Source organism: Orbicella franksi, chromosome 13 (genome assembly GCF_964199315.1).
Source record: "Orbicella franksi chromosome 13, jaOrbFran1.1, whole genome shotgun sequence".
Classification (NCBI taxonomy): Eukaryota; Metazoa; Cnidaria; class Anthozoa; order Scleractinia; family Merulinidae; genus Orbicella; species Orbicella franksi.
In genome coordinates, this window is record NC_138157.1 from 11,939,093 (window position 1) to 11,962,573 (window position 23,481).

At 38.4% G+C, this 23,481-nt stretch overlaps 1 protein-coding gene and 1 non-coding gene across 2 annotated transcripts; both read left to right on the forward strand.

Moving 5' to 3' along the window:
• The first annotated feature begins 894 nt into the window (after positions 1 to 894).
• On the forward strand, positions 895 to 21,631 carry LOC145466659 (guanine nucleotide-binding protein G(s) subunit alpha-like). The gene is made up of 13 exons (XM_081450376.1): positions 895 to 1,176; positions 1,277 to 1,352; positions 1,495 to 1,549; positions 1,677 to 1,796; positions 2,065 to 2,162; positions 7,865 to 7,919; positions 9,103 to 9,176; positions 14,143 to 14,201; positions 15,074 to 15,144; positions 16,342 to 16,391; positions 16,975 to 17,105; positions 18,593 to 18,660; positions 19,764 to 21,631. The coding sequence occupies exons 1-13, from the start codon at positions 1,038 to 1,040 to the stop codon at positions 19,908 to 19,910; spliced, it is 1,143 nt and encodes a 380-aa protein (XP_081306502.1). The 5' UTR covers positions 895 to 1,037; the 3' UTR covers positions 19,911 to 21,631.
• Trnat-ggu (transfer RNA threonine (anticodon GGU)) lies at positions 12,614 to 12,686 on the forward strand. The gene has a single exon. It is a non-coding gene; the product is annotated as a tRNA-Thr (tRNA).
• Positions 21,632 to 23,481: the final 1,850 nt, after the last annotated feature.

Consider the following 23,481-nt stretch of genomic DNA (forward strand, 5'->3'; position numbering starts at 1 on the left):
ATCGTTCAAACGGTCCCACGATTTGCGTCAGCTGAAGTTTAATTAAAATCTTATTTTTCCCTTTAGTTCTCTACTTATTGGGATTTTTCGTTCTGCGCACTTGAGCAACGGGAAAATTTTGCCTCGATGACGTTTTTAACACGTAAAGTATACGATCATAGCTTTTTTAAAAGCATACGTTTTTATGCCTTTTAAACAAGTTTTATTTTAACGAGGAATAAAACACAAATAGCGGTGATAAACATATTAAACTTACGCATTTTAATAACTTGACGTTTCGTATGCTACGCAACATACATTTTCAAAAGTTGCGTAGCATACGAAACGTCAAGTTATTAAAATGCGTAAGTTTAATATGTTTATCACCGCTATTTGTGTTTTATTCCTCGTTAAACTACGATGGCCCAAGAACAAAAGCCTTTATGATAAAGTTTTATTTTACCGTCTGAAAGACAGAGCAATTGTTAACAGCCGTAACAATAGCAAATAAATTAATGGGCTGATTACTTTAAATGTTAGTCTGTCTACATAGGCGAACCGTTAGAAAATATTGCGAAATTGATTAAGTCAGCGCGTCATATCATCTCCGAATTAATAAAGAAAAGCGCCCGAGAATTTCTTCATTGGCACTAAAGAGAATATGTTGAAGTATTTACATGAACAATGACCGAAACAAGACATTGAAAGTGTTGAGTATTCATCGCTTTCACGAGTATTCGATTTCTGAAAAAGTTAAATTTCAAGACCAGCGCTTCGTGTGTACGAAAATCCCCTTTTTGTGACGTCATGTATGCGTCAAAACCCGTATGTCCTCGGCAGCTGACGTCATACTCGCTACCAGACCGTACTCTGTCTAAAAGTACAGATATCCCAGAAAGCTTCGCGTCTTTTGTCACACCCTTTGATTTGTCATATAGTTGGTCGGTTTGCTGTGTCTATACTTCCATACTTGCTGCTTTCATCTTCGAAAAAAGAAACTTTTTATTTGGTGGTACAACGGGGGCGTTTTCCTCGTTCTGGAATCGCACTTCTGTGCGATGGGGTGTTTCGGAAACAACATTACCGATGAAGAGCAAGAAACGAATCGGAGACAGAGAAATACGAACAAAAAGATCGAGAAGCAACTAAGGGATGATAAAATTGCATACCGCGCGACCCATCGCCTTCTTCTACTGGGTAACAATTCTCGTCGTGTATGGCTGTATTAATGGGGTTTGAAGGTGGTTGATTTTGGTTTTGATCGAATGAGTAATGAGTGTTATTTCTAACCTCCAAGGGGCTGGAGAATCTGGAAAGAGCACGATCGTCAAACAGATGAGGATCTTACACGACGTACATGGCTTTACGGAGCAGTGAGTGTGTCCACCTATTCTGTCACAGTTGTTTAGCATACAAATTATTAGGAGTGAGGAAGGCAAGCGATCGCCGATCGAACAAGAATTATTCAGTATGGACGTCTTGTGTTAACCTGCGTCTTTGCTTCATTTCTCGTAGGGAAAAGAGGCAAAAAATAGAAGATATAAAGAAGAATATTAGAGATGCAATATTGGTAAGTAAGACTAGCCTATTTACAATCTACCACCCACATTTAGCTCGCGGTTCGTTGCGATTTCACATCTTTTTTCGATTCATTTCGCTTCTATATTTTTGTAAAATACCTAATTCTTGTTTTTTAGACCATAACAGGGGCTATGCCGACGCTAACTCCGCCGGTGAAGTTAGCCAACCCTAATAACCAGTTTAGAATCGACTACTTGCACGAAGTGGCCACGACGCCAGACTTCGACTATCCCCCGGTAAGGCCAGATGATATTTTGCTATAATCGTTATCTTTAGCATTTGAGTTTCCCTGTAAAAGAACGGTGAAGGCATCGAAAGTAAATCTCGCCAGATCAAGTTTTATACGAGCGGTTTCGCTCGTAGTTCAGTACACATTTCTAATTATGGAAACCAGAAGTTTGGGCAGAGGGCAGCAGAACGCTTTGAACAAACAAATGTGTTTTCGTCTTGTGCTGCCTTTCGTAGCCCGGATTTTTGTAACTTTTCGCTATTTTTATTTTGTAGGAGTTCTATGAACACACAAAAATCTTATGGCAAGACGCGGGTGTGCTCGAATGCTTTGAACGATCCAACGAGTACCAACTTATCGACTGTGCGCAATAGTGAGTATATTTATTATAACATCTTTGGGGCTTTTTTACATGGTCAAGACGTTGAAATACTCCATTATTGTGTCTTCTCGATGATATATGCGCTTCACAAGCGTGTTTTCTCGCTTCTTTTGGTAGAAAATACGCTTGCTGAGGTGTTTTTACAGCCTTAGTCGAGCGTTCAACGTAGCCATGGGGTTTTGGAAGATGGCAGTATGTTTACAAACTATAGCCCCGACAAAATGGCTGGAAAAGAATTATTATTCGTGGTCATAGCGCTTCTTTGATGTTATTTTCTGCTACTGATGAATATTCCCCTTCAATTCCGTGTGAGCATCTTCGCTAAGGATTATTTATTTTCTAGTGGTTTTCAGAAGCGATAAAATCGTGATTTTACGTTCGAAAACCTCTGTCACGCTGTTGTGAGAACCGTTGTAAGTATGAAGCCATATACGAACGAAGACTGTTTCCTTACTTAAGCTTGTGTTTTGTGTCCGGTACGGTTCGATATCGCATGGTTTTTATCCGTAATGGTTTTTGTGGCATTAAAACAGTTGGTAAACGGTTTCGTAGCTATTCTTGGTGCTCGGGCTGTCAAATGATAAACTACAGGATAATAAAGCTGAATAAAGGGATTTCTGATGGGATGTACTTCTGTACGCGAGGAAACATAGTGATTGCTATGCGAAATCTAGATAGAATGATACGTACGCTTACAGTTTTGCGAAATGCACTGCGCTAGCATTTTATCCTTGAGTTTGTAACACATATTCTGTAGGTTTCTGATGAAAAAACGCCGGTTTCTCCGACGTGAAACCGTGAACCATTTCCCAGCCAACTTTATTTTGTTTTGAATTGGTTTCCATGCAAAAGCTAAGACAGCTCAACGGTATATAGAGGCGAATTTTAATGCTCTAGATTCTGTTATTGATGTAAGAACCTATACTATTGCTGACCCGTGGGCTATTCAGCCTAGAAGTATGTCGGTGCTGAGCTAGCAAATGATCTTCGAACCGAAATATTTTTATGTTGATTTCTTCAATGGCTTCGGTATATAGCATTTCGAGCGGATCTTTGCATGCTGTGTCTATGATAATTGTAAAGATGGCGTGTTGAAACCGTGAAAATACTCTTACATTGTAAAAAATGTGATATTTAAAAATACAAGTTGAAGTGACCAGACAGGAAAAGAAGAATTTTTAACGAAAACGGATCACTGCCTTTAGGTAGGGTCACTCACGAATCCTATTTTTAGATGAAACACACAAAGTTAGGCATATTTTAGTGGATTTGCGTGGAATGAGCTCTGGCTTCCTAGCTGTATTTTTTGTTGCTAAGAATATGCAAGAAGCGTATTCTTGTTTTGCTGAATTCAAAGCAGTCACTCATTTGCAAGAGAAGAACATTGTAAGCCTTGTCAACTTACTTGCATGTAGACATCTGCATGTTTCAAGTTTTAGCATCATCCAGTTTTGTTCTTTTTGTTTAGAACTATAATTCTTTTATGTTCAATGCTTCCCCCTTCCATAAACAGAAAAGTCTAGGTTTGAACATACCCAGTATATTTTTAGTGATATTTTGTGCAATGATAGAGATAGAATGCAAATGTACTAAACACTATTCTTGTCTGTGTGATAAAGTTTTATGCAGCATTTTCTGTAATGGTTGTTGCAAACTTTTGGTTGAAATCATGAATATTACTAAAATTTCCATTGCTGTAACATTAAGGTAGCTCAAACTTTTTTTGTTAGATAATTTTTCATAAAATTGAAAGTGCCAAGGGTTATTTTAGAGTTGACATGAAGATATTTTGTTTTATTTTTGGCAGTTTGCATGGTTGTTGCTTTTTTTTTTTCTTGTTAAAAATAACTCCTTCCTGATGAGGTTTCTTGGCAATATTTATTGATCAACATATTGTTTATACTTTGGATAGCAGTATATTTATTTACTTTTGTTTGTTTATTCATTTGTTTGCTCTTTATCTGCTAAACTTTGCCAAGGAAACTGCTTTGTGATTGTAGTTGTAAATTTGTATATTCACTAGATAAAACCTGGAGTTCTCCTAAGTAAAACTGTTACTGCTTTAAAAAGTATATTCATTGTGCCTTGTTGATTTTGATCTTGGTCTAGTTTTAGGTGCAAAGTTTAATATTTGTACTAAAAAGTAGTGAATTTATCTTTCTTTAGTTTTCAATTCATGAATGCACTTTAAGTGAAAATCTCTCTAGATCACAAGTAGATAGTAGTTTCCCCTGTACATTTGTTGCCTTTTGCAACTCTTGTATTTCGCTTTTGGTGGCTCTGCATCGTTCTGCCTTACTGTTTGAGGGGTAAGGAAATTCAAATTTATTTGCAAAGTCTGTTGCCAAGTCATTTATCTGGTCAAAAATTGCTTGAGTATCATCATTTGTCTTAGTGTAGTTTAGGGTACTGTCTGTTTTGTAATGTTATATTTGCAAGAAATTTCAGCTTTGGTTTGGGTGTTATACTATATCTGTTCAATCAATGCCGATTTTGTGAATTTTGATCAGCGCTCATACCATGTTTACTCAAGTGTAGTCTAATCTTGTAAGACATTGTAATTAATTGAGACCTGGTGATTACTAAACAGTCGAGTATGTTCAAAAATTTTAACAGTTATCTTTTCTTTTTTGACTAGTGAATGCAAAGACATGATCAGTTTGTTGCAGAAAAAATTCACTAACTCTGAAAGTCAGTTTAAGGATCATAAATATTTATGGTAATTCTGCTGACTGGTACATTCCGTGCATTATAGATGTTAAGTGGTAGTAGCCAGGCGATGTTTGCGTGACCATTGTCAACTTCGTGGCTGCCTCTTCGTGGCTACCTCTTCTGACTAATGTACTGAGAATCTCAAAAGTGATGAACTGATCTTTTGTGTTTGGTGATGAACAAGTGTGCCAAAATAAAGTCTGTGGTGTACTTCAAAGATGGGTGTTCAATTTGATCCATCAATAGGTTTGACAGCTCATTTTGAGTTGCGCAAAATTAAGAGCTATTTGGTATACATACAACAAAGGTGGATGTTCAATTCATTTGATGGCTTTGAACCGAAACATTGCGTAAAAGGTAATTTGTGTGGTTTCACTGGTGTAATAGCATTTAAATGTTTGTGCTTGGTTTACACACTGCTTTACAATTTTGCTTGATGAAGTTAAGTTTATATTGCAAGACTTGATGGAGTGGCTGCAAAAACTTATGCATGATGGAGAAATTTTTGCTCCTAAATTTTGAATTTTTTTTTATCATTTGAATAAAAGTTTAGCCTCTAAATTTTATTTGTCCATGTTTGTATGACTTCCTCTTCCTCGTTTTTGCTCTGGAAGAACATTCTGGATGCAGTATGTTTTGTGCCATAACAAAATTTACATACACATACAGCGACTGACAGCTGATCCTTTGGCGCATGTTTACTGACCAGCATGTATCTTTGGAAGTATTTCAATCAAAGACCATTCTAGTTTGACAACAAGACTTTGGGGAAGCAAACTGCCTGCATTTATTCGGTGCACTTTGGATGAGTATCTTAGCTTAATTCAGGTGAAAGCATGCAAAACACTTAGGCAACTTTAAAGAGAAGCTAATAACGCATTTCCGGATTGTGTGCGCCTAATGCAGGTTTGACCATACTCAACTGCTGAAAAAGAAGATATTGAAAAACCACAAAGTTGATGAGCTGTATGAATTTTCAAATGACTAAAGCTGTGATTAAAATTTTTAGACGAAAAACAGATAGGAGAATTGAGGAGAATTGAGAAGAATTTGAATGGATGCGTTTCGCTTCAGTTGATATGTTACTGTAAATAATGTTGTTTTACATTCGTCTTCACAAAGAGGACTGCCAGGATCAACATTGGACAAATGGTGGAATCAAAGACAATCATGGAGGTGTTAACACAACTGATGCATTTAGTATGTGCAGAAGCAACTTAGATTCCAATTTGTTTTAGCTTTTTGGCAAAGAAAACGACATATTATCATTCAAGTTTGATCGATACATTTATCAGCTGAAAATAACAGAAAACACACCTAAGACACTTCAGTTTGTGAGCATTTTCTAGTAGACCCGCTAGTCAACCAAATCAAATTTCAAAGCCCACACCTGGAATTGAGACCCCAGAGCCTACAGTACAATTGTTTATGCCTAACTGAAGATCAGTTTTAGATCTCAACAAAGATATAAATACACCAACTGATATTGATGGAGCGGGCAAACTCTCCTTAATGCTTTGTCACATGGGGTAATGGATGGGCTAAGCTGAAGATGAAGAAGTTATCAGAACGTAAATGCAAGGGGAGGAAAATCACTGATATTGTCAGAGAAAATGAAGAACAAAACAAATGGGAAAGAAAATGATAACTGGCAAAATAGGGATTTTATTACTTGCTTTGGTTATCGGATAAGAAGTGGTATTGTGGTAACATCTCAGACAAGGATTACCTTGTGGATGTTTTCAACGGTGCCACGTCTCCTTATGTATTTATTCTATTACCATGGCAAATCAGGGCTGTCATTAAGTTTTGAGTTGCCTGTACCCTTGTTCTCCACACCGGCTGCAAACTTGTTACTTTGTGGGTGAATTCCCTTCACAACAGGCAACAGGCATCAAGGGAAAGTCAAGCATACTCAGCCATAACAGATGTTACGGTTATGGCTCTTAATGACACCCCTGCATTTTGCTCTATTTCTTAGCAATACCAGTGGGCTTTAACTTCATTTTTCGCCTTTCTAGCTTTATACATAAACGATATACTACGTGTTAAACACTCAGTTAAGTACATCAAGATTGCCAATGTTTACAGACTATCCATTTTTCAAGTTGAGTGGCTCATAGCAACTTTGATTGATCTAGTCAGTGAACTTTAAAAACAAGTCTTGGGAGAATGAATCACTTAGGTGGGGAATATAGCACAACAACTTTCTCTAGTTGTCATAATTCCTGGACTGGGCTAAAGAAATTGAACTGGTTTATGTGTACCATGGTGCCTCTTGAGCACAAAACCTCTTTTGCTTGATGAGAAACAATACCATAAAAATTCAGTTTAGTGCTTGGAGACTTATTAAATTTGTCTTAATATGGGGGAAAAGTGATTATACACATTTTTGTTTGTGTACAGTAATAAGAGTTTGTCACTTAAGAGAATGAACCTTCACAAGTGTACACACACCAAAACAATAGTCGAGTGTGGTCGCTTACCAGAGCTTTTAGCCTAAGAACTTTGTACCTCAGTCTCAGGGAAACCCTCTTTCACGAGCCATAAATCAATTTGAACTTTTAAATCAACAAGTGCTAAAATTGCATGCGATCAAGTACTCAATAGTTTTTTTAGAGTGTTCGCAAATCAGTCAGAGTTGCTTGTGAGAGCTTAAACACAAAGGAAACAACCAGTTGGTAATTCCCAAAGTGGTCAGTTATGGGAACAGTGGTTTATGAGAGTGTTCAAATACAGAGTTTGGGTGACGTTTCAAATGGGGCTTCCCAATGGTGGTCATAACTAGAGCTTGAGAGAGAGGTCACTAGGAGAGCCTTCACTGTATCTGCCCCAAACAACTACCTTTGTAGAACTTGACAAAATCTAAAACTTCGTGTGCTTTCTGCCAAAAACATCACTGATTGATGGGGAAGTGACTGTTGTAAACAAAACAGCCTTTTGCTAGACCTAAATTTAAATTAGTCTTTTTCATTTTCCAGCTTTTTGGACAGGGTGGACACAGTCAAGCAGGCAGACTACTTGCCAGTAGAACAGGTACACTGGGTTATAAATTTAACTATGTACTACTTGTCTCTAAAGCTATAACCCCGTAAAAGTATCACCTTTTGAGTGATGAATGGCAATAAAAATAGCAGGGGATTGCTACAAATGTCTTCCATTCTCTAGCAGAGAACTTCCTAAAGGGCATTTTCATGGCAGCGGTGCTGTGTTCCAATCGTTAACAATAGGAAATGTTGGCAGATAGCTAGAATGTATTTTCCAATGGAGAAGCATTTTGCTGTTTGGGAACTCAGATATGCTGCTGTGATGGGATGCGAGTGTTTGAGGAAATGACATCACCCTTCATGACTTAAAGGGCCCTAGTCAACCATACCTTTGCTTAAAAATGTTTACATACAAGAGTTTGCCTAGTATATTTTATTCAAAGCATGTTGAAATGATAGAAATCACTCTGAATCTACTAAGGATAATTAAACGTACTTTCAGGAACACAACTTACAGTAAAGCAATAAGATTTTGCTTTACCATGCAATATCAATAATTTTGATGACGTCGAAAATGGCAGAGGCTGACCAGGGACCTTTAATGTCTGTTGTTGCTCATTATGTCACTTACTGTTAAACTTATGAAACTGTGAGCACCTAAAATATGTCTGGAATGTTTATTGTGTTATGACCAATCAAAAACAAGATCTTCTTACCCAGTTTTAAAACTGCTACATTGATGGCTTTTATTATATGGCAAACTGGTTAAGAATGAAAAGGAGACTTCTGGTTGGTTCCTTGAACGGTGCAAATTTTGACAAACCTGGATTAGTTTCCATACACTTTTTAAAAAGAACTTGGGCAATATTTCCCCAATACAGACGTCTCACTAGTTCAATAACATAGTCTAAGAATCTAGAGGTGCAACAGTACTCCTTACCTTCACCATCCTGGCCAGGACCTGAAGAACATCAAAGTCATTACACCAGTCTAAAGAGAATTATATTTTGGGGTGGAAACTGCATAAATATACCCTTCTACTCAGGGTAGGAACCAGAAGTGAAAAGAGTAACCAAACATAATGGCTTAGATCTGTACATGTAAGTGTCGAAAGCCACTGGCAACCTTGGTAGTTCGATTTTACATTACCTTGTTACCACAGTTTGCTAATTTACTTACTAACCCATAAAGGTACAGTAGAGTTATATATCCCAGAAAATTGTTCCTTTCAGGATCTGCTCAGGTGTCGTGTACTGACATCAGGAATCATTGAAACAAGATTTCAAGTTGACAAAGTGAAGTTTCAGTAAGTGCTGTTTTGTTTTGTTCTTTGGTGGTTACCAAAAGGTTCCTGGCATAGAAGCACATCACTGAGCCTTTCAATAACACATGGACTCTGAAATTCAAAACCTAACTAATGATTGCGTCAATCATAATTTTGACAACGACCAATAAACTTTGAAAGAGTTCTTCTTTGGAAGTTTTTCTTTGGTTGGCACTGAAAGGTTCCCGACATAGAAACACATTACTATGCCTTTCAATAACATACAGACTCTGAAGTTCAAAACTTAATGTAACAAATGTGTTTTTGGCTGCTGTCAATCACAATATTGACAACAACCAATAAACCTTGAAAAAAAAGAAACAAAATGGATCAGTAGCCACAGATGTGACCCACGAAGTAAACTTTTAATCTGTTTCCTGAGAGGTATGCTATAATGATTGACGGCGGCATAACAGTAAACCATTGATTGACCAGAGTTTGCATGTTATTGAAAGGTGCAGTGCAATACAGGTCAGAGGTGAGCACCCATTGTACAATGTAAAATAAGTAAAATGCACAAATGTTTTCACATTTGCGCATTTCAAAAAGCATGTGTATGCTTGTGTTTCTTCTGCATATTTTTGCTATTGTTATAAGTCTGCATGCAAGCCAAATAGTCCATCAGGTTGGCGCTTATCTCTGGTGTCTGTAGCATGAAGTGACCAGGAGTATTTCTAATCCTCCCCCCCCTGGAGATGCTAGTTCATTGCAGGGTTAGCCCCCAGCATTAAATTTGCTGCTACCCATTTAGACACCTGGGTAGAAAGAGGACACAACACAATGTCCCTGGCCAGGGCTTGAACCCAGACTGTTCAATCCAGAGGGAGGTGCACTAACTCTGATGCTCAACAGGGACAGATCCACGAATTCCTGAAAGTGGGATTTTACACTGTAATAACTTTTGATGCCGTCGGCGTGGATGATGAGCGCTGCAGGGGCGAGCTTCTAGGAGGGACTGGGGCCATGCCCCCCCCCCCCCCCGGAAATGTTTTTGATTGTGACCTCTAAAACAACATTTCCAGCATTCCTGATGCTTGAAAAGCATTTTTGAAGGCATCATATAAAATCTGGTGTTTCTCTCTTATCAACTAGTAAACCAAAAATAATGATGCATTCACAAAATGTTCATTATCTTTTCCATTTAATGAATTGGTGGAAGTGAAACAACTTGGTGTAAAACAATTTTGTTGTATTATTTTATGGCAAGTCAAACAAATAACAAAACAAACATGCTGCCAATTGGGGGGGGGGGGGTGTTGCAACCCCACTCAACTCCTTCAAGCCTCCACGCTATTGTTATACGCTACCATGAATCTGCTGTTTGCCATGGTTTTGTAAATTCCCAAGTTATCACATGCTAAATAAGGAGAACATCGGCAAAAATTTTGCAAGTTCCACATTTTGGCAGTGGTCACATCAAACCAACATGTTTTAACCAAAAAATTGGCTGATTGACATATCGGTTAGTCACAGACCCGTCTAAATGCGTTCTTCACAAGAGAAAATGAAACATCAAGGGTGCCAATTATGCAAGAATGGTTAATTTGCCTTCTTTTCTTTTCCATTTGAGTGGCTGCCGCTTACGCTACTTGCACTGGCTCCCATATTTGTTATCAAAGGAGACTTGTTTCTCTGAGGTCATTTGTTCTTGATATTGCAGCCAGTAATCAGACCGAGGGAACAAGTCAAAAACATTTAAATAATAGCGCCTCCTCATTTCATTTCCTTGTTTGAGGAATAACTGTGAAAAGGGTCAGATGGACCAGGTTAAAAAATGATTTTAACCAGCCATCCAATGTGCCAAACTGGACTAGCCGACCAAAGTTATTTTGCTGCCGTAATTTTATCCAGAAATACTTAAAGGAATATGACAGTTTAATGGTTAAATAAAATAAAATTGTTTGCTTTGCCAAAATTTGGAAGCCTCCGAGGCAGCACTTCTACTTCTTTGAAGATTGGCGAAATTTTGGCAATCCGCAAAAATTTGGCAAGTTTGTGAAACTGGGGGTCGCACTTAAGTTATGCTACTTGTTGACAGATTTATTACTTATATAATAACGATAACCTTTATTAAGGTGGTCAAATATATTTAGCTGAATAGCTACTTTACAGACATCCCACGAAATAAAAATAGCAACAAAAATCTATTTAAAGTATATTTACAATTCAAAATAACAATGGTCATATAATTATTTACAATCATCTTATATTACCAAATTATTAAAGTTGTATAGAAAAGACGTGTATTTACATAATTTAAATGTGAGATTTAAAAAATCCAGCTTTGAAATCAAGTTCTTAAATGTTCCAATTTTGTTAACGGCACGAATTTTGTCAGGAGGTGTGTTTCAAATCTTTATTTAACTTGGTCAAATGCGCTTAGCTAAATAACTACTTTACAGACATGCAACAAAATAAAAATAGCAACAAAAATCTATATAAAGTATATTTACAAAATTGGTTCTGATGTGACCCAGCCCATATAAACATAATGAAGTTTCTCTGTATGATCAAGCTACTTGGGTCATGAAACTTTTCTTGATCACTCAAGTAATTAGGGTTCCATCACCGTTAACACACACTGCCTCATTGCTGTCTTTAAGTTTTGAGTCAGCTGTTGCTTTAATCTTCACACCCATGGATAACAATCTTGATGTGAAGTATATATGAAATAATTCATATTTGAACTGCGGTTGTAGATGAAAGTGAAGAATGATCATCGCAGTAAATTTTCAAATTTAAGCAGTTGGAAAGAAGAAGCCTGATTAAACTCATCACAAATAGATGAGCTTGGGAGCTGGTGCCTTAAAGGTTAGCAGGCTGCCAAAGCCATAAGCTGCTAGGAGGTATCCATGGCGACCCTGGAAAGCAGGAACCACCCAGTGAGCATCCGCTAACCGGCACCGTCACACAGAAAGAAATTCAGTGGAAATTACTTACCTGAAGAATACTTACCCTGACCAAGAACAAAACGGGAGGGAGGAGAGGGTGCAAGAATCCGCAGTGATTTGCGAGCAAAGCAGTGCAACTGATCCGCAACAATCAGCAGAATACACTACAACAATTATGCAATGAACCATAAACCCCTGCAAAACCCCTGAAGGCCGCCCCACAGGTCACGTACTCCCAAACGGGAAACCGCTGGCTGCATAAGCTCATATTTAACGTGCCTAAATGACATTAGCTGGATGGGCACGCTAGCTGGCTGCATTTGCTCGAGTTTAACCTTGCCTAAATGATATTTAGCCACATAAAAAAAAATTCAGGGCTTCAACGGGATTCGAACCCATGACCTCTGTGATACTGGTGCGATGCTCTACCAACTGAGCTATGAAGCCACACATTGGGAGCGAGGTCACATCATTTCACTCCTCACGGGAAGATATGAACTCAATTAATCGACCTCGCTCCCAATGTGTGGCTTCATAGCTCAGTTGGTAGAGCATCGCACTGGTATTGCGGAGGTCATGGGTTCGAATCCCATTGAAGTCCTATTTTTTTTTCAGGCTTCTTCTTTCCAATTGCTTAAATTGGAAAATTTACTGCGATGATCATTCTTCACTTTCGATAACAATCTTGTTGCTTCGTGGGTTCACCCGTGTAAACATTAGTCATACTCAGCTGTGACAAGTGTTATGAGTTTTGGCCCTTAACTGCTGTCTTGTTGGATGAATTTCAAACACAAGATCCAATATTGTCCAATGTAAATACTAATGTAGCTTGGCACGTGAAGAAAAGCTGAAATTTCAGGTCAGAGCTACGAGGTTGTTTTGAATTCATAGTTTTAAGGAAAGTGTTAAATGGTGCTAAAAGCTTGCTCTTATGAACACAATCTTCACAATGTGTCAGTGAAAGAAAATGTTTTGTGCCACCGTGGAACTCCCAGACATCCTGTTGAATTGGTCAATTAACTTGTTTTCAATTTCAAATATACCAATTATTTAATGAATTGAATAGCCTTGAGGTTGATCAATGATAGTTCAGACACAGACACCCGACACCTGGGTATTTGTTGTTTCTTAAAGATTTGTCACACAGAAGAGGCCCAAACAAAGCCAGGAAGTTTAAGTTGCCTCCTTTTTTGCATGCCATCAGTCACATTTGTTGCTGTATTTTCCATTTTGCTTAAAATTGTTATGATTTCAAACTTTCTTTTTTACGGATAAAACAATGGCCACAATTTCTGATTCATCGCTTCTGCTCGTTTTATTTACAAAAAATATTATGCTCCAGATAACTGTCCACATCAATCACTATTGCTTCTAAACTTTTGGAAACAAAGTTTGGTTCTAAAAGTGTAAAAGTATTGTTATATCTCTGTTTCTTCTGTGCCACTTTTCAATTAGCACTGTACAGATGCAATCACATTTGCATGTTTTCACTTTTGTGTCAACACACTTTCACATGAATTTGTGTTAGCTTGTCGCTGAGTTGTACTGTAAACAAGTTGCTATATAAGATGGTGGTTAAGGCAAGCATAGTTGGAAAAAGTATGAACCACAATTTCCTGCCAGATGTTGCTTTTAGTGAATGATCAAACATGAAAATCTTCTGATCTTGACCAAGAATTACATGTCATAGGTAGTGAAAATGTTGGCTCAAAACTTAGTCATTTGACTTGCAAATAAAAGCATTGCAAAACAAAAGTTATCTACCGTGCATATCAACTGTAGAATAAAGTTTGGTGTAAAACATTGAATTCAAGGTCAATTAATGAAGGGATTTCTTTAACATTTTCAGTAGGAGGGTTACTGGTTTTCACAGATGGGCAAAATTATTAGAACTGAACTTCTTGATATGAAAAACGTTCCGCTGGATGGTCAAACCAGCCAGGCAAAATTGTCCTCACTGCTGGACAATTTGCCCAGTGCCCCAACCTTAATGAACCCCTCAAATGCAGGTGTTTTGTGAAACTGTAAACTAAAGCAGTATGTGTTTATCTTTACAGCATGTTTGATGTGGGTGGACAGAGGGATGAGAGAAGGAAATGGATACAGTGCTTTAATGGTAAGTATGGTATGGCATTCATTGTAAATACTGTTGAAACTATCTTTGTGACCCCTTATATGAGCCATTGGTGTTCTGAATTCAAAATATTTTAGCAAAATTGCCGTGTAATTTCGTTTTCTTCAGCAAATTCAGACACTTCCCTTTCATCACAGTTGTTTACACAACATTTTGAGTTGTTAATAAATTTCACATCATAGGGTTTCTATAGCCTAATAGTTAATTTAAATCATCCCAGTGAATTTAAAAAAAGGAAATTAGCTGGAAAATGTGCCATTAAATTTTAAGTTGTTGTTTGAGCCTACATATAAGCATCTCAACAGTGTCGGATATTTAAAAAAAGTGGGTCTTAGAAGACTTGGATTCATAAAATTAACAAGTTTCCACAACACGCTTGGCATGGATATCCATGGTATACCAGGAGCTGGTCTACTGGAGGAATCAGATATTTATAAACCAACGCTTACAGGCTGTTCTGCACTTCCCTTTTTTCTCTCCCTGGGTCTGTTCATTTTTCTTTTTCCTGCCTGCTGTTGGAGACTCTGGAACAGGCTACTAAAGTTATAAAAAGAGTATTATCATGAGCTGCAAATCCAGAATGCTTTGATATCAAGGAGGCTATGTCAAATCCTGGCCTTGTGTCTTCAAGAGTTCACTTATGGCTAAATACAAAATTCATTTTGTTAGTTCTCTTCAGCACTTCACTTACTTTCTTGACCTTGGCTCTCTCAGCACATTTTGTGAGAGAGTGAAGGCACTTTTAATGTAGCAATATTGAGCACCATTTTGACCAAAAATGTGGTGTGTGTTTGCGGACATAAGTATAAATCTTTAGCTGTGTAACTAAGCAGGGTATTCTTGTTCATTTTCAGATGTTACAGCAATAATATTTGTGGTTGCATGCAGTAGTTACAATTTGGTACTTAGAGAAGATCCTAGCCAGGTGAGTGTGTCAAAATTATAATTTTGTAAGTTCCAAGTTTAGGATCAGCTCTTGCTAAAATTGGTGAAATTTAAAGAAGTGATTTGAGAGCAAGAATGTATTTACATGTAGCTTGCAGGACTGACTGATTAAAACATCTTTCTAAGGTCATGTTCCATTGCCATTTGGGATTACTGTTTAAGGTGGTTAGGTTGGTTGCCTGTTCTGTGTTCTTTTGAGGAAAAAAGAACATTCTCAGTTGGTTTGATCATCCTTTTCAGCCAGCATCAAACTTGGTTGAGACAGTTGATTTGGTTGATGTTTCCAAATCTTGAACACTTTTTCAACTTTTGTCAGTTACAGTGATTGATAAATATAGCACCATCCTTTAAGCCAAATTAATGGAAATAGCCTAATTTGAAGAAAAAACTCAACCAATCCAACAAACTAATAAAAGTGATAGGTGGTGCAGTTGAGTATAACATGAGCTTACATTTGACCATATTTCTACTTGGATAAATTTACTAGCAGTCTGTCATGAATGCCGTTGTCTTATTGGCTACACAACTCAGATCACTGGCTATTCTGTTGTAGTTAGTGAGCAGTGTGGATTATTAACACTGGTGATTTTGAAGTGTCTGTGAAGAGGAGAAGGGAGAAGTTGAAATCTGTTCCCAAGTAGCATGTGCTACTGAGTAATAGACATCTTTCTCGCAAGAGCATACTAATGTGCTACCTTATGACATGAAATTTTTGCAACATGTTTATTTTGCGATTTTGGAGTGCGCATATTTCACGACACTTAGATTCCATGATTTTGCAAAAATTTTGTATTTTGATCACTTTAACTTGGTGTTTTCCAGTAACACACACACAATTCATTTCCTTGGCAGTGTTACTTAAACATGTCCTTGAATTTAGTAAACCAACTTTATCAAAGGTACAATAACATCAAAATCAACAAAAACACAACAGCAGGACAACAGTAACTAATGTGAGTCACTTTAATTTTCGCATCATGTTATGTTCGCGACAGTTATTGTTTGCGTCACTTTAATTTCGCGATTTTTTTAATCACAAAATTAACCTGTTGCGAAAATTTCTTGTAACAAGGTACTTAAGTCCTCGACGATTGACTGGCCAAGGTTGTTTGAACTATGTGCTGTCGCTTACAAAACAATTGTGTTATTAATGCAATAACAACTTACTTTGTTTCAGAACCGGTTGAAGGAATCTCTTGAATTGTTCAAAAGTATTTGGAATAACAGGTTTGTGACTCACTTAACAGAAACAAGAGTGAGACTAGCTGTTCTTACCCTTATGTCGTAATAAACAAATAGTTGTATTAGGGAAAAGGTCTAAGCCTGGTCTGAGTCATCATGTTTTGTTCTTGGACAAGTGCTGTACTTAATTTGTGGTTTTTTCTTCAAACAAAATTTACCAGTTGTCCTGAGTTGTGTTGACAAGTCCTTGAATACTTGCCCTGCAGGATAAAGAGTATATAATATATTGACATAAACTGTCTCACAAGAAAAACCCATCAAGAATTGTTGATTTTGGCGGTACAGTTTAAGAAGTGATTATAATGTGAAGTACCCAACTGTTGAAGTCATCCTTTCTTCAATGTTGTCTTTTGTATCTGTATTTTGTGTCCTTCACCTCCCCTTGTCCTTGGAACAGGTGTCTGGCAGACATCTAAATGTATATCAACCACGTCTTGTGCATGGCCATATCTTTTGTCTGTGCTAATCCTGTATTGGAAGGCCTTATGCGTTTGATGGTGCGACGAGGACTGATAAATCCTGTATTGGAGGACACTGAAATTAACTTACATGTTTTTTCCTCCCCCAGATGGCTGAGAACAATCTCAGTAATATTGTTTCTCAACAAGCAAGACTTGTTAAAAGAAAAGGTGCGGGCTGGCAAGTCCAAGATTGAGGACTATTTCCCGGACTTTGCTCGTTACAGAACTCCTCCAGATGGTAAGATAAATTGTCAATAAAGTAATAAATGGAAAACTTTTTTCATGGTTTTATCCAGTTATTGAAACATGAGTGGAAGTTTGAGAGAATGAGAATTGTTTCGAATGCATGCACCATGGAAGCATTTCCACAGTTTTGCAAGTCTCCCAAACTTTCACAAGACTTATAGTTTTTCTGACTCAGTAGAAACATGGCCAGAATGTGAGAAAATGAAAGGAAAATCACTGGCTTATTCGATAATTAAAATGTTTCTACATGTATCTGGTTATTAAAATACCTAACAGCTTTTAGCACAAATGATCTCACCAGGTGTTTTTCAAACAATCATTGTTAGGTTGTAGTCATCACTACATAGCAAAGTTTGATTTATCTGAAATGTCTAAAACTTGGTTATGTTAGTAAAAGGTGTCCTTATTCTGCCAAGTGAACGAAGTAAGCTTAATTTAACTGTTCAATTCCAATATAATTCTAGTGTGCTAGCTGGGGTCACTGAACTAAAACCTAAAAAGCACATACTGACCAGTTGGCTTTGTACTTTTTAGTACAACTGGTAGGGCCGTAGCCAGAAAAAAATACGACTGAGGCAATGTCCATGGTTAAATTCTCTTCCTAGGTATTTCGGGTGTTTATGATGAATAGAAACAACAAAAATGAAAAAAGAAAATAATAATAATGACCGAGGCAAGTGCATCAGATTGCCTGTTATCTGTTATGGCCCTGACTGAGGACCATTCATTTTAGTTTGAAAACTAGCGCTAGTTGCATGGATTGGAAGGTGCAAATCTAGGATAACCTGACACTCTGACTACTCAGTTTTCAAGTTCAAGTTCATTCATTTACAAGTATATCTGAACGATTTTGCAAAAACATGCCCACTAGGTTTTTGCCTGGATTTGGGTGCAAATCTAGTGACCTTAAACCCAGAGGGGGCGTCATCACGGCCAGGCTGGGCACATGGCCCAGGCACTGACCTATCTGCTGGTGGTTTGCTGGCAGCCAGCTGTCAAAAGCAGGGGGGAGGGGAGGATGTCTTGTACTGACACTCCCAGCTGGCTAGACTTTGAGTTGTCAGTGTTAAATAACCTTGGTATTGACTGTGTTTCTGGGTATTTTACTCAGTTGTTGTTTGAGGGTTCTGTGTTGACATGGCACCCTGCTGGAGTGGTGCATGCGTGAGGGGCCAACCTCTTAGCCAGGGGAGTGGTCAGAGGACTTCTGGCCGGTGAGACTGTCTTTGAGTCAATGAGGCATGTTTTTGCGTATTTGGTTAGATATCTTGACAATTAAAATGTTTTGAGTTAGCAGTTAAAAGGCAAAAAGGAAAACATGCAAAATTACAGGAAGACACTGTGTCGTGGCCAAGGGAGCCAAAGCTTTTGAGTTGGCCACTACCACAGTGAGATTATTTAGGAATCAATTAAAAGGTACAAAATATATAACTTCATCATGAGATGCTGATGACAATGTCATTCTTTTTTCCTTCATAGCCACGGCAGAGCCTGGGGACGAGGAATCAGTGACAAGAGCTAAATATTTTATTCGTGATGAATTCCTTGTAAGTATAGCTTTGCTGTTATGTGTTTGTTCTGTCTTGGAGTGCATTCCTTTGGGATGATCCAGATAAGGATCATTATTAAAAACTGGATCAATGGATAATGCAATTCAAGAGTTTTCATTGGCTTAGCCATTATGGTATAGGAGCAATTATACCGTGCACTACAAATGTGGGAAGCATATGCATAATTTTGGGGGCATTTTTATATGTATTTTACTTTAGTTCTATGATAGATTTTGGGGGCATTTTTAATAAAACAATTGCTCTTGTTGGATACGAGATGAGTATAGCCAACTCGGCACTACATGCCTCATTGGCGATCTATCATCTCATGTCCAGTGCATGTTCGTGGAATTGTTTAATAATCCAAGGTCTCATGGAGTGCCTTGAAGGAATCAATGACACACCCTGGGCACAGGGCAAGGACTGATCTCTTCTTTTGGTGTACCATGATGCGAGTGACCTTAGATCATTGAACCTTTTCCAGCTCACCCCAAAGAAATGCAATCTCGGTTGTAAAGCAATGCTGTGAAAACCCAGAACTTGGTTTTCACAAAGGTTAGAAGAATTTGGATGCCTGTCGTTTTACCTGGGCTTAAAGTACTTGGAATTCCCCAGTGAGTTGAAGATGAATGAAGAAACTTTGTTGAAACCACTTATTGTTCTGCGCCCTGATATCTGGACACAATTGAACTAAGGAGTATTTTAGAAGTGCGCAGAACAAAATTAAGTCCAGCCTAAAGTGTTCACATGTTTGAACTGCTGGATAACAATTTAGTACCTCCCAGTGAGTTCCTGTCATACATGTAGCTGTGGAATGATCTGAAAATCAAACCATTGTTGGGTTTTCTATAATCTAGATGTCGTTGTAACCTTCTTTAATTCTTGTTTAAATTAATGGCAGTGCCCCCTTAAAGATGCTACAACGTGGATTGCACATTTTCGAAACAGTTAGGCTTCATTTCCCAAGTTTGTTCTGTCAAAATCGTGCTTAATGTTGCTTATCTCATTGTTGTAGCTCCTGTGTTTGACTACCTTGTTAACTACATGTCTATATGTTAAATTTGAAGGGAACTTTGAACTGTTTTCTTTTCGTTTTGCAGCGAATCAGCACAGCCAGCGGAGATGGTAAACACTACTGTTATCCACATTTCACATGCGCAGTAGATACGGAGAACATTCGACGGGTATTCAATGACTGCCGAGACATAATCCAGCGAATGCACCTCCGCCAGTATGAACTTCTGTGATGGGTTCCCTCTTCTCCCTCCCCAACTTTTCATCCAGCCTTCTGAACAGCCCTTACCAAGGCTGCCTGCCATGTGCTGTTATATGACACAAACATTCAGCTGTTTTACTCCGCTATGGGACGGGGGATAGATAACAAAGGGGCGTCGGCCCAGCCATGAAATTATGTCAGATACCAGCCTTGTAAAGTAGTGTACAAAATGCCGTGGAATAATGTAGCATTTAGTTTCCTGTGGTTTTTCACAGGACTTTGTCAGTCAGTTAGCTGTAATGTTCTGGGCCGAGAAAAGGAGAATTTTGTTGGGGGTGGGGGACGGGGGATTTGCGCGTGGTCTGTCTCCACATTGAGTTCCTTGATTCTTGTTCTTCTGTCAAACTAAAACCATTATCCTTAAAGTTGAATTTCTTATCACAAGTTCCCCTGTCTTTCGGAGTTGGGAACTTGAGCACTAAAATTTGCTAGTTCTTGAAAATATCAGAAGTGTGCAGGCAAAGAAAAAGTGTTTTTAAGGTTGTTGACAGACTTAGTGTATAAAAAAAATGTTCTTTTGTTGTCCCTAAGAACAAACCATGGCAGCACATGCTGAGGAAATTTCAGTCTTCTTTTTTAAAGACGTGTCAAACTCTTAAAATCTTCTCTCTTATCCGTGGTATCCGGTACTTAAGTAAATTAAAGAAATACCTCAAATTAAGTAGCTATTTGTTATTCTGGAATGAATGCAACAAAGTCTTCTTTCATGTTCTTGTTATAAGAAGCCAGTGGCATTTCATTGCAGTGAACCGGGTAACCACGCCTTTTCTTTGTTTGCAGACATCTCTATAATATCACTATCAAATCTGAATATTGCCCTTTTCAAGTGTGAATAAGTACATATAATAATTTAGATTTATATTATGAACATGGAAAGGCTTTTTAACTCACCCTTATTGGTCAAGGAAAACTATAGTATAGGTGGCCTGAGTGTAACGTGACTGTAATTGTAATATTTGCCTCCGCCACAGTTCTGAAGTCCCCGATTTCCATGTTTCGTTGATTGAAAACTATTCAGTTGCTTCTAGTTGAGAAAGCAGAAGCGAAGAAAGATAAAAAGAGAGAGAGAGACAAGTTATTTAGGCCGGGGGAGTTTTTTTAAAAAGGAACCTGTCTCTATTTGCTCGTGATTATCATGATGCTGTACAGTAAATGTGTTAGCCCGTTACTTGGTGTTTCTTGGTGTTGTGCCCGTCAAAGAAATGTATGTAGATTAGTTCATGTAGATTTAATTAGGTGATAGAGAAGCTCTGCCCCTTTTCCCTTCTAATCATCGTTTTCTGTCCCCCCAAGAACTTGTTTTGTTCAGAAATTAGCTTGCAGAAATATGCTGCAACCTTCAACATATTGTATATTGACCCGAAAAAAAGAAACACAGATCTTAATTTTTTTTGTGACATGCAAGGTTGTATGTGCTATGTCAATCCATGTCAGTGTGTTTGTTTCTCTGTTTGTTTGTTTGTTTATTTGTATGTATGATTTAGTCTGCCTTGGTAGATTCTAGTGCTATTCCAGAATGCGAACAAAAGAAAACCCTTGGATCTGCTCTCAGAAGTATGACCAAAACTTCCCAAATCAGTGATTAAGACAGTTGATATCAGAGTAACTATGTAGAAGAGCTTTAAGCCGGAGCTGTCATATTAAGTTTTATGTCAAAATAAACTATTACTCAATAGTTCGTGTACAGTCGAAGGAAGGTGTGGTCTTTGTGTCCTTTGTAGTTGAGCGAATGCTTGTTTGGAAATAACGCGGGCATCCCGATGCCCCGTCCACAGAACGGCCGAGAAATTTGAAAGCGCAGCTTTATTTTTACGGTTAGCCCTACCGTCCACACTAATCCGTCATGAAAACGGAGCTTGTCGAAAACCGGGGAATCAAAAAACGCCGGCTTCGCATTTTCGCGCGGATGGAGAACATCTGAAAACGGAGCTTTTCGAAAACGATGACGTCAAGATAGTCTTGTGATTTCCTTTCCCGCGTTTTCGTCAAACACATCCAAAATGAACCGTGATTGCTGCGTTGTTTTAAATTTCTCCGGTGTAGTTTGGACGAAAAACATTTGATGCGTCTTTAGAGTAAAAAAGCCGTTTTCGTATTTCTCCGGCGAGATGAGGACGGAACCTGAGAAACCAGAGGTGTCTCGAGTGCCCGGAAAACTTCGTGTTACGATGTAGTTGTACTGAGATCCATGCTGTTTTTGGGATTGGTCGTTTAAGAGTGTCGAAAGCAATACCCAATTGGGTTGGTTTTGCATTACTGCGGCAAGCGCCTGGCTTGGAGCGGTTTTCAATTGAGTACCAAGGTAATCACTGGCCAAGCACAGAAGACAATCCAGTGAATCAAGCTAACTCGCCCCAAATACGTGTAGCTGACACAGCGCGCGGGAGAACGTGTGTGAGCGAGTCGCGAATGGTTTTGGTTATTTTTTCATTGGCCGTGAAAGTGACGTGAGATTTTTAAACCGATCACAGAAGTCAGTACTGTAATGCTAATCAAAAGCAAGTGCAAATTGCTTTCGACATTCAAGTGAGGCCGCGTCCACAATACACTAGAGAAATTTGAAAACGGAGCCTTATTTCTGCGGTTAGGACTACCGTCCACGCTAATGCATCACGAACTAGTAACGGATCTTTTTGAAAACGCTCTTCAAACCAGAGGAATTTCAAAACGCTGGCTTTTCGTGTTCGTTTGAACGGAAAATATTTTGAAAACGGAGCTTTTCGTAAATGATGGCATCACGATGTGATTTTCCTGACCGAGTTTTTCTTAAACACAAATCCAGAACGATTGGTGAGTGTTGCGTTATTGACTTCCGAGAACGTGGACGGAAAACATTTCATGCGTTTCCAGATTGAAACCTCTGTTTTCAAATTCTTCTGGGGTAATGTGGAGGGCAAACATTTGATGCGTTTTCACAGTGAAACCTCCTTTTTCAAATTCCTTCCGGCGTAGTGTGGACGGAAAACATAAGATGCACCTCTGTTTTCAAATTCCTTCCGGTGTAATGTGGACGGGGCCTCTGAAAAGTCTGAAAAGTGCTCGAAAAAAACTCGCGCCACATTGTCATCCAATCAGAAGTGAAATGAGAACCAATCGTTTTCCCGCGCTTTGTGCCAGCGAAATGTATTTTCTTCGAGGTTTGATTGGTTCACGGGATTGCCTGTGTCCTTTGTGATAGTCTCAAGTGAGTACTTTGGTTTTAGTGTTTCCGTCAGTTCAAAACCGCTCCAATCAGTCTAATTCCCCGCGGGAAATTAAAACCTACTGAGTCAGGTCCGAAAATCTGCGTTAATTACAGGCCGAATGCGGAAAACCCCTGTTTGTTCTTCGTTGAAGCATTCGACCAATCTTGGGTACGGTTTTCGTAAACTGTGACCCATCTACAATTTTTAGCTCTACAATTTTTAGCTCGGACAAATCAATTCCATCCTGTTAAAAGTTTGCGGTTACAGCAGACAATTCCGGAGTCCAGTTTCCAACGTCGAAATTCTCCCTTCCAGAATACTTCACTGCTCCAGAACGCCTAGGAAGTCTAGGAATTA

Bases quoted from the DNA above. Each gene is read 5' to 3' on its own strand.
- LOC145466659 (XM_081450376.1), top strand. From the start codon at position 1,038: ATGGGGTGTTTCGGAAACAACATTACCGATGAAGAGCAAGAAACGAAT. The intron at 1,353-1,494 runs GTGAGTGTGTCC...CATTTCTCGTAG, and splicing joins GTACATGGCTTTACGGAGCA to GGAAAAGAGGCAAAAAATAG. The intron at 15,145-16,341 runs GTGAGTGTGTCA...ACTTTGTTTCAG, and splicing joins TTAGAGAAGATCCTAGCCAG to AACCGGTTGAAGGAATCTCT.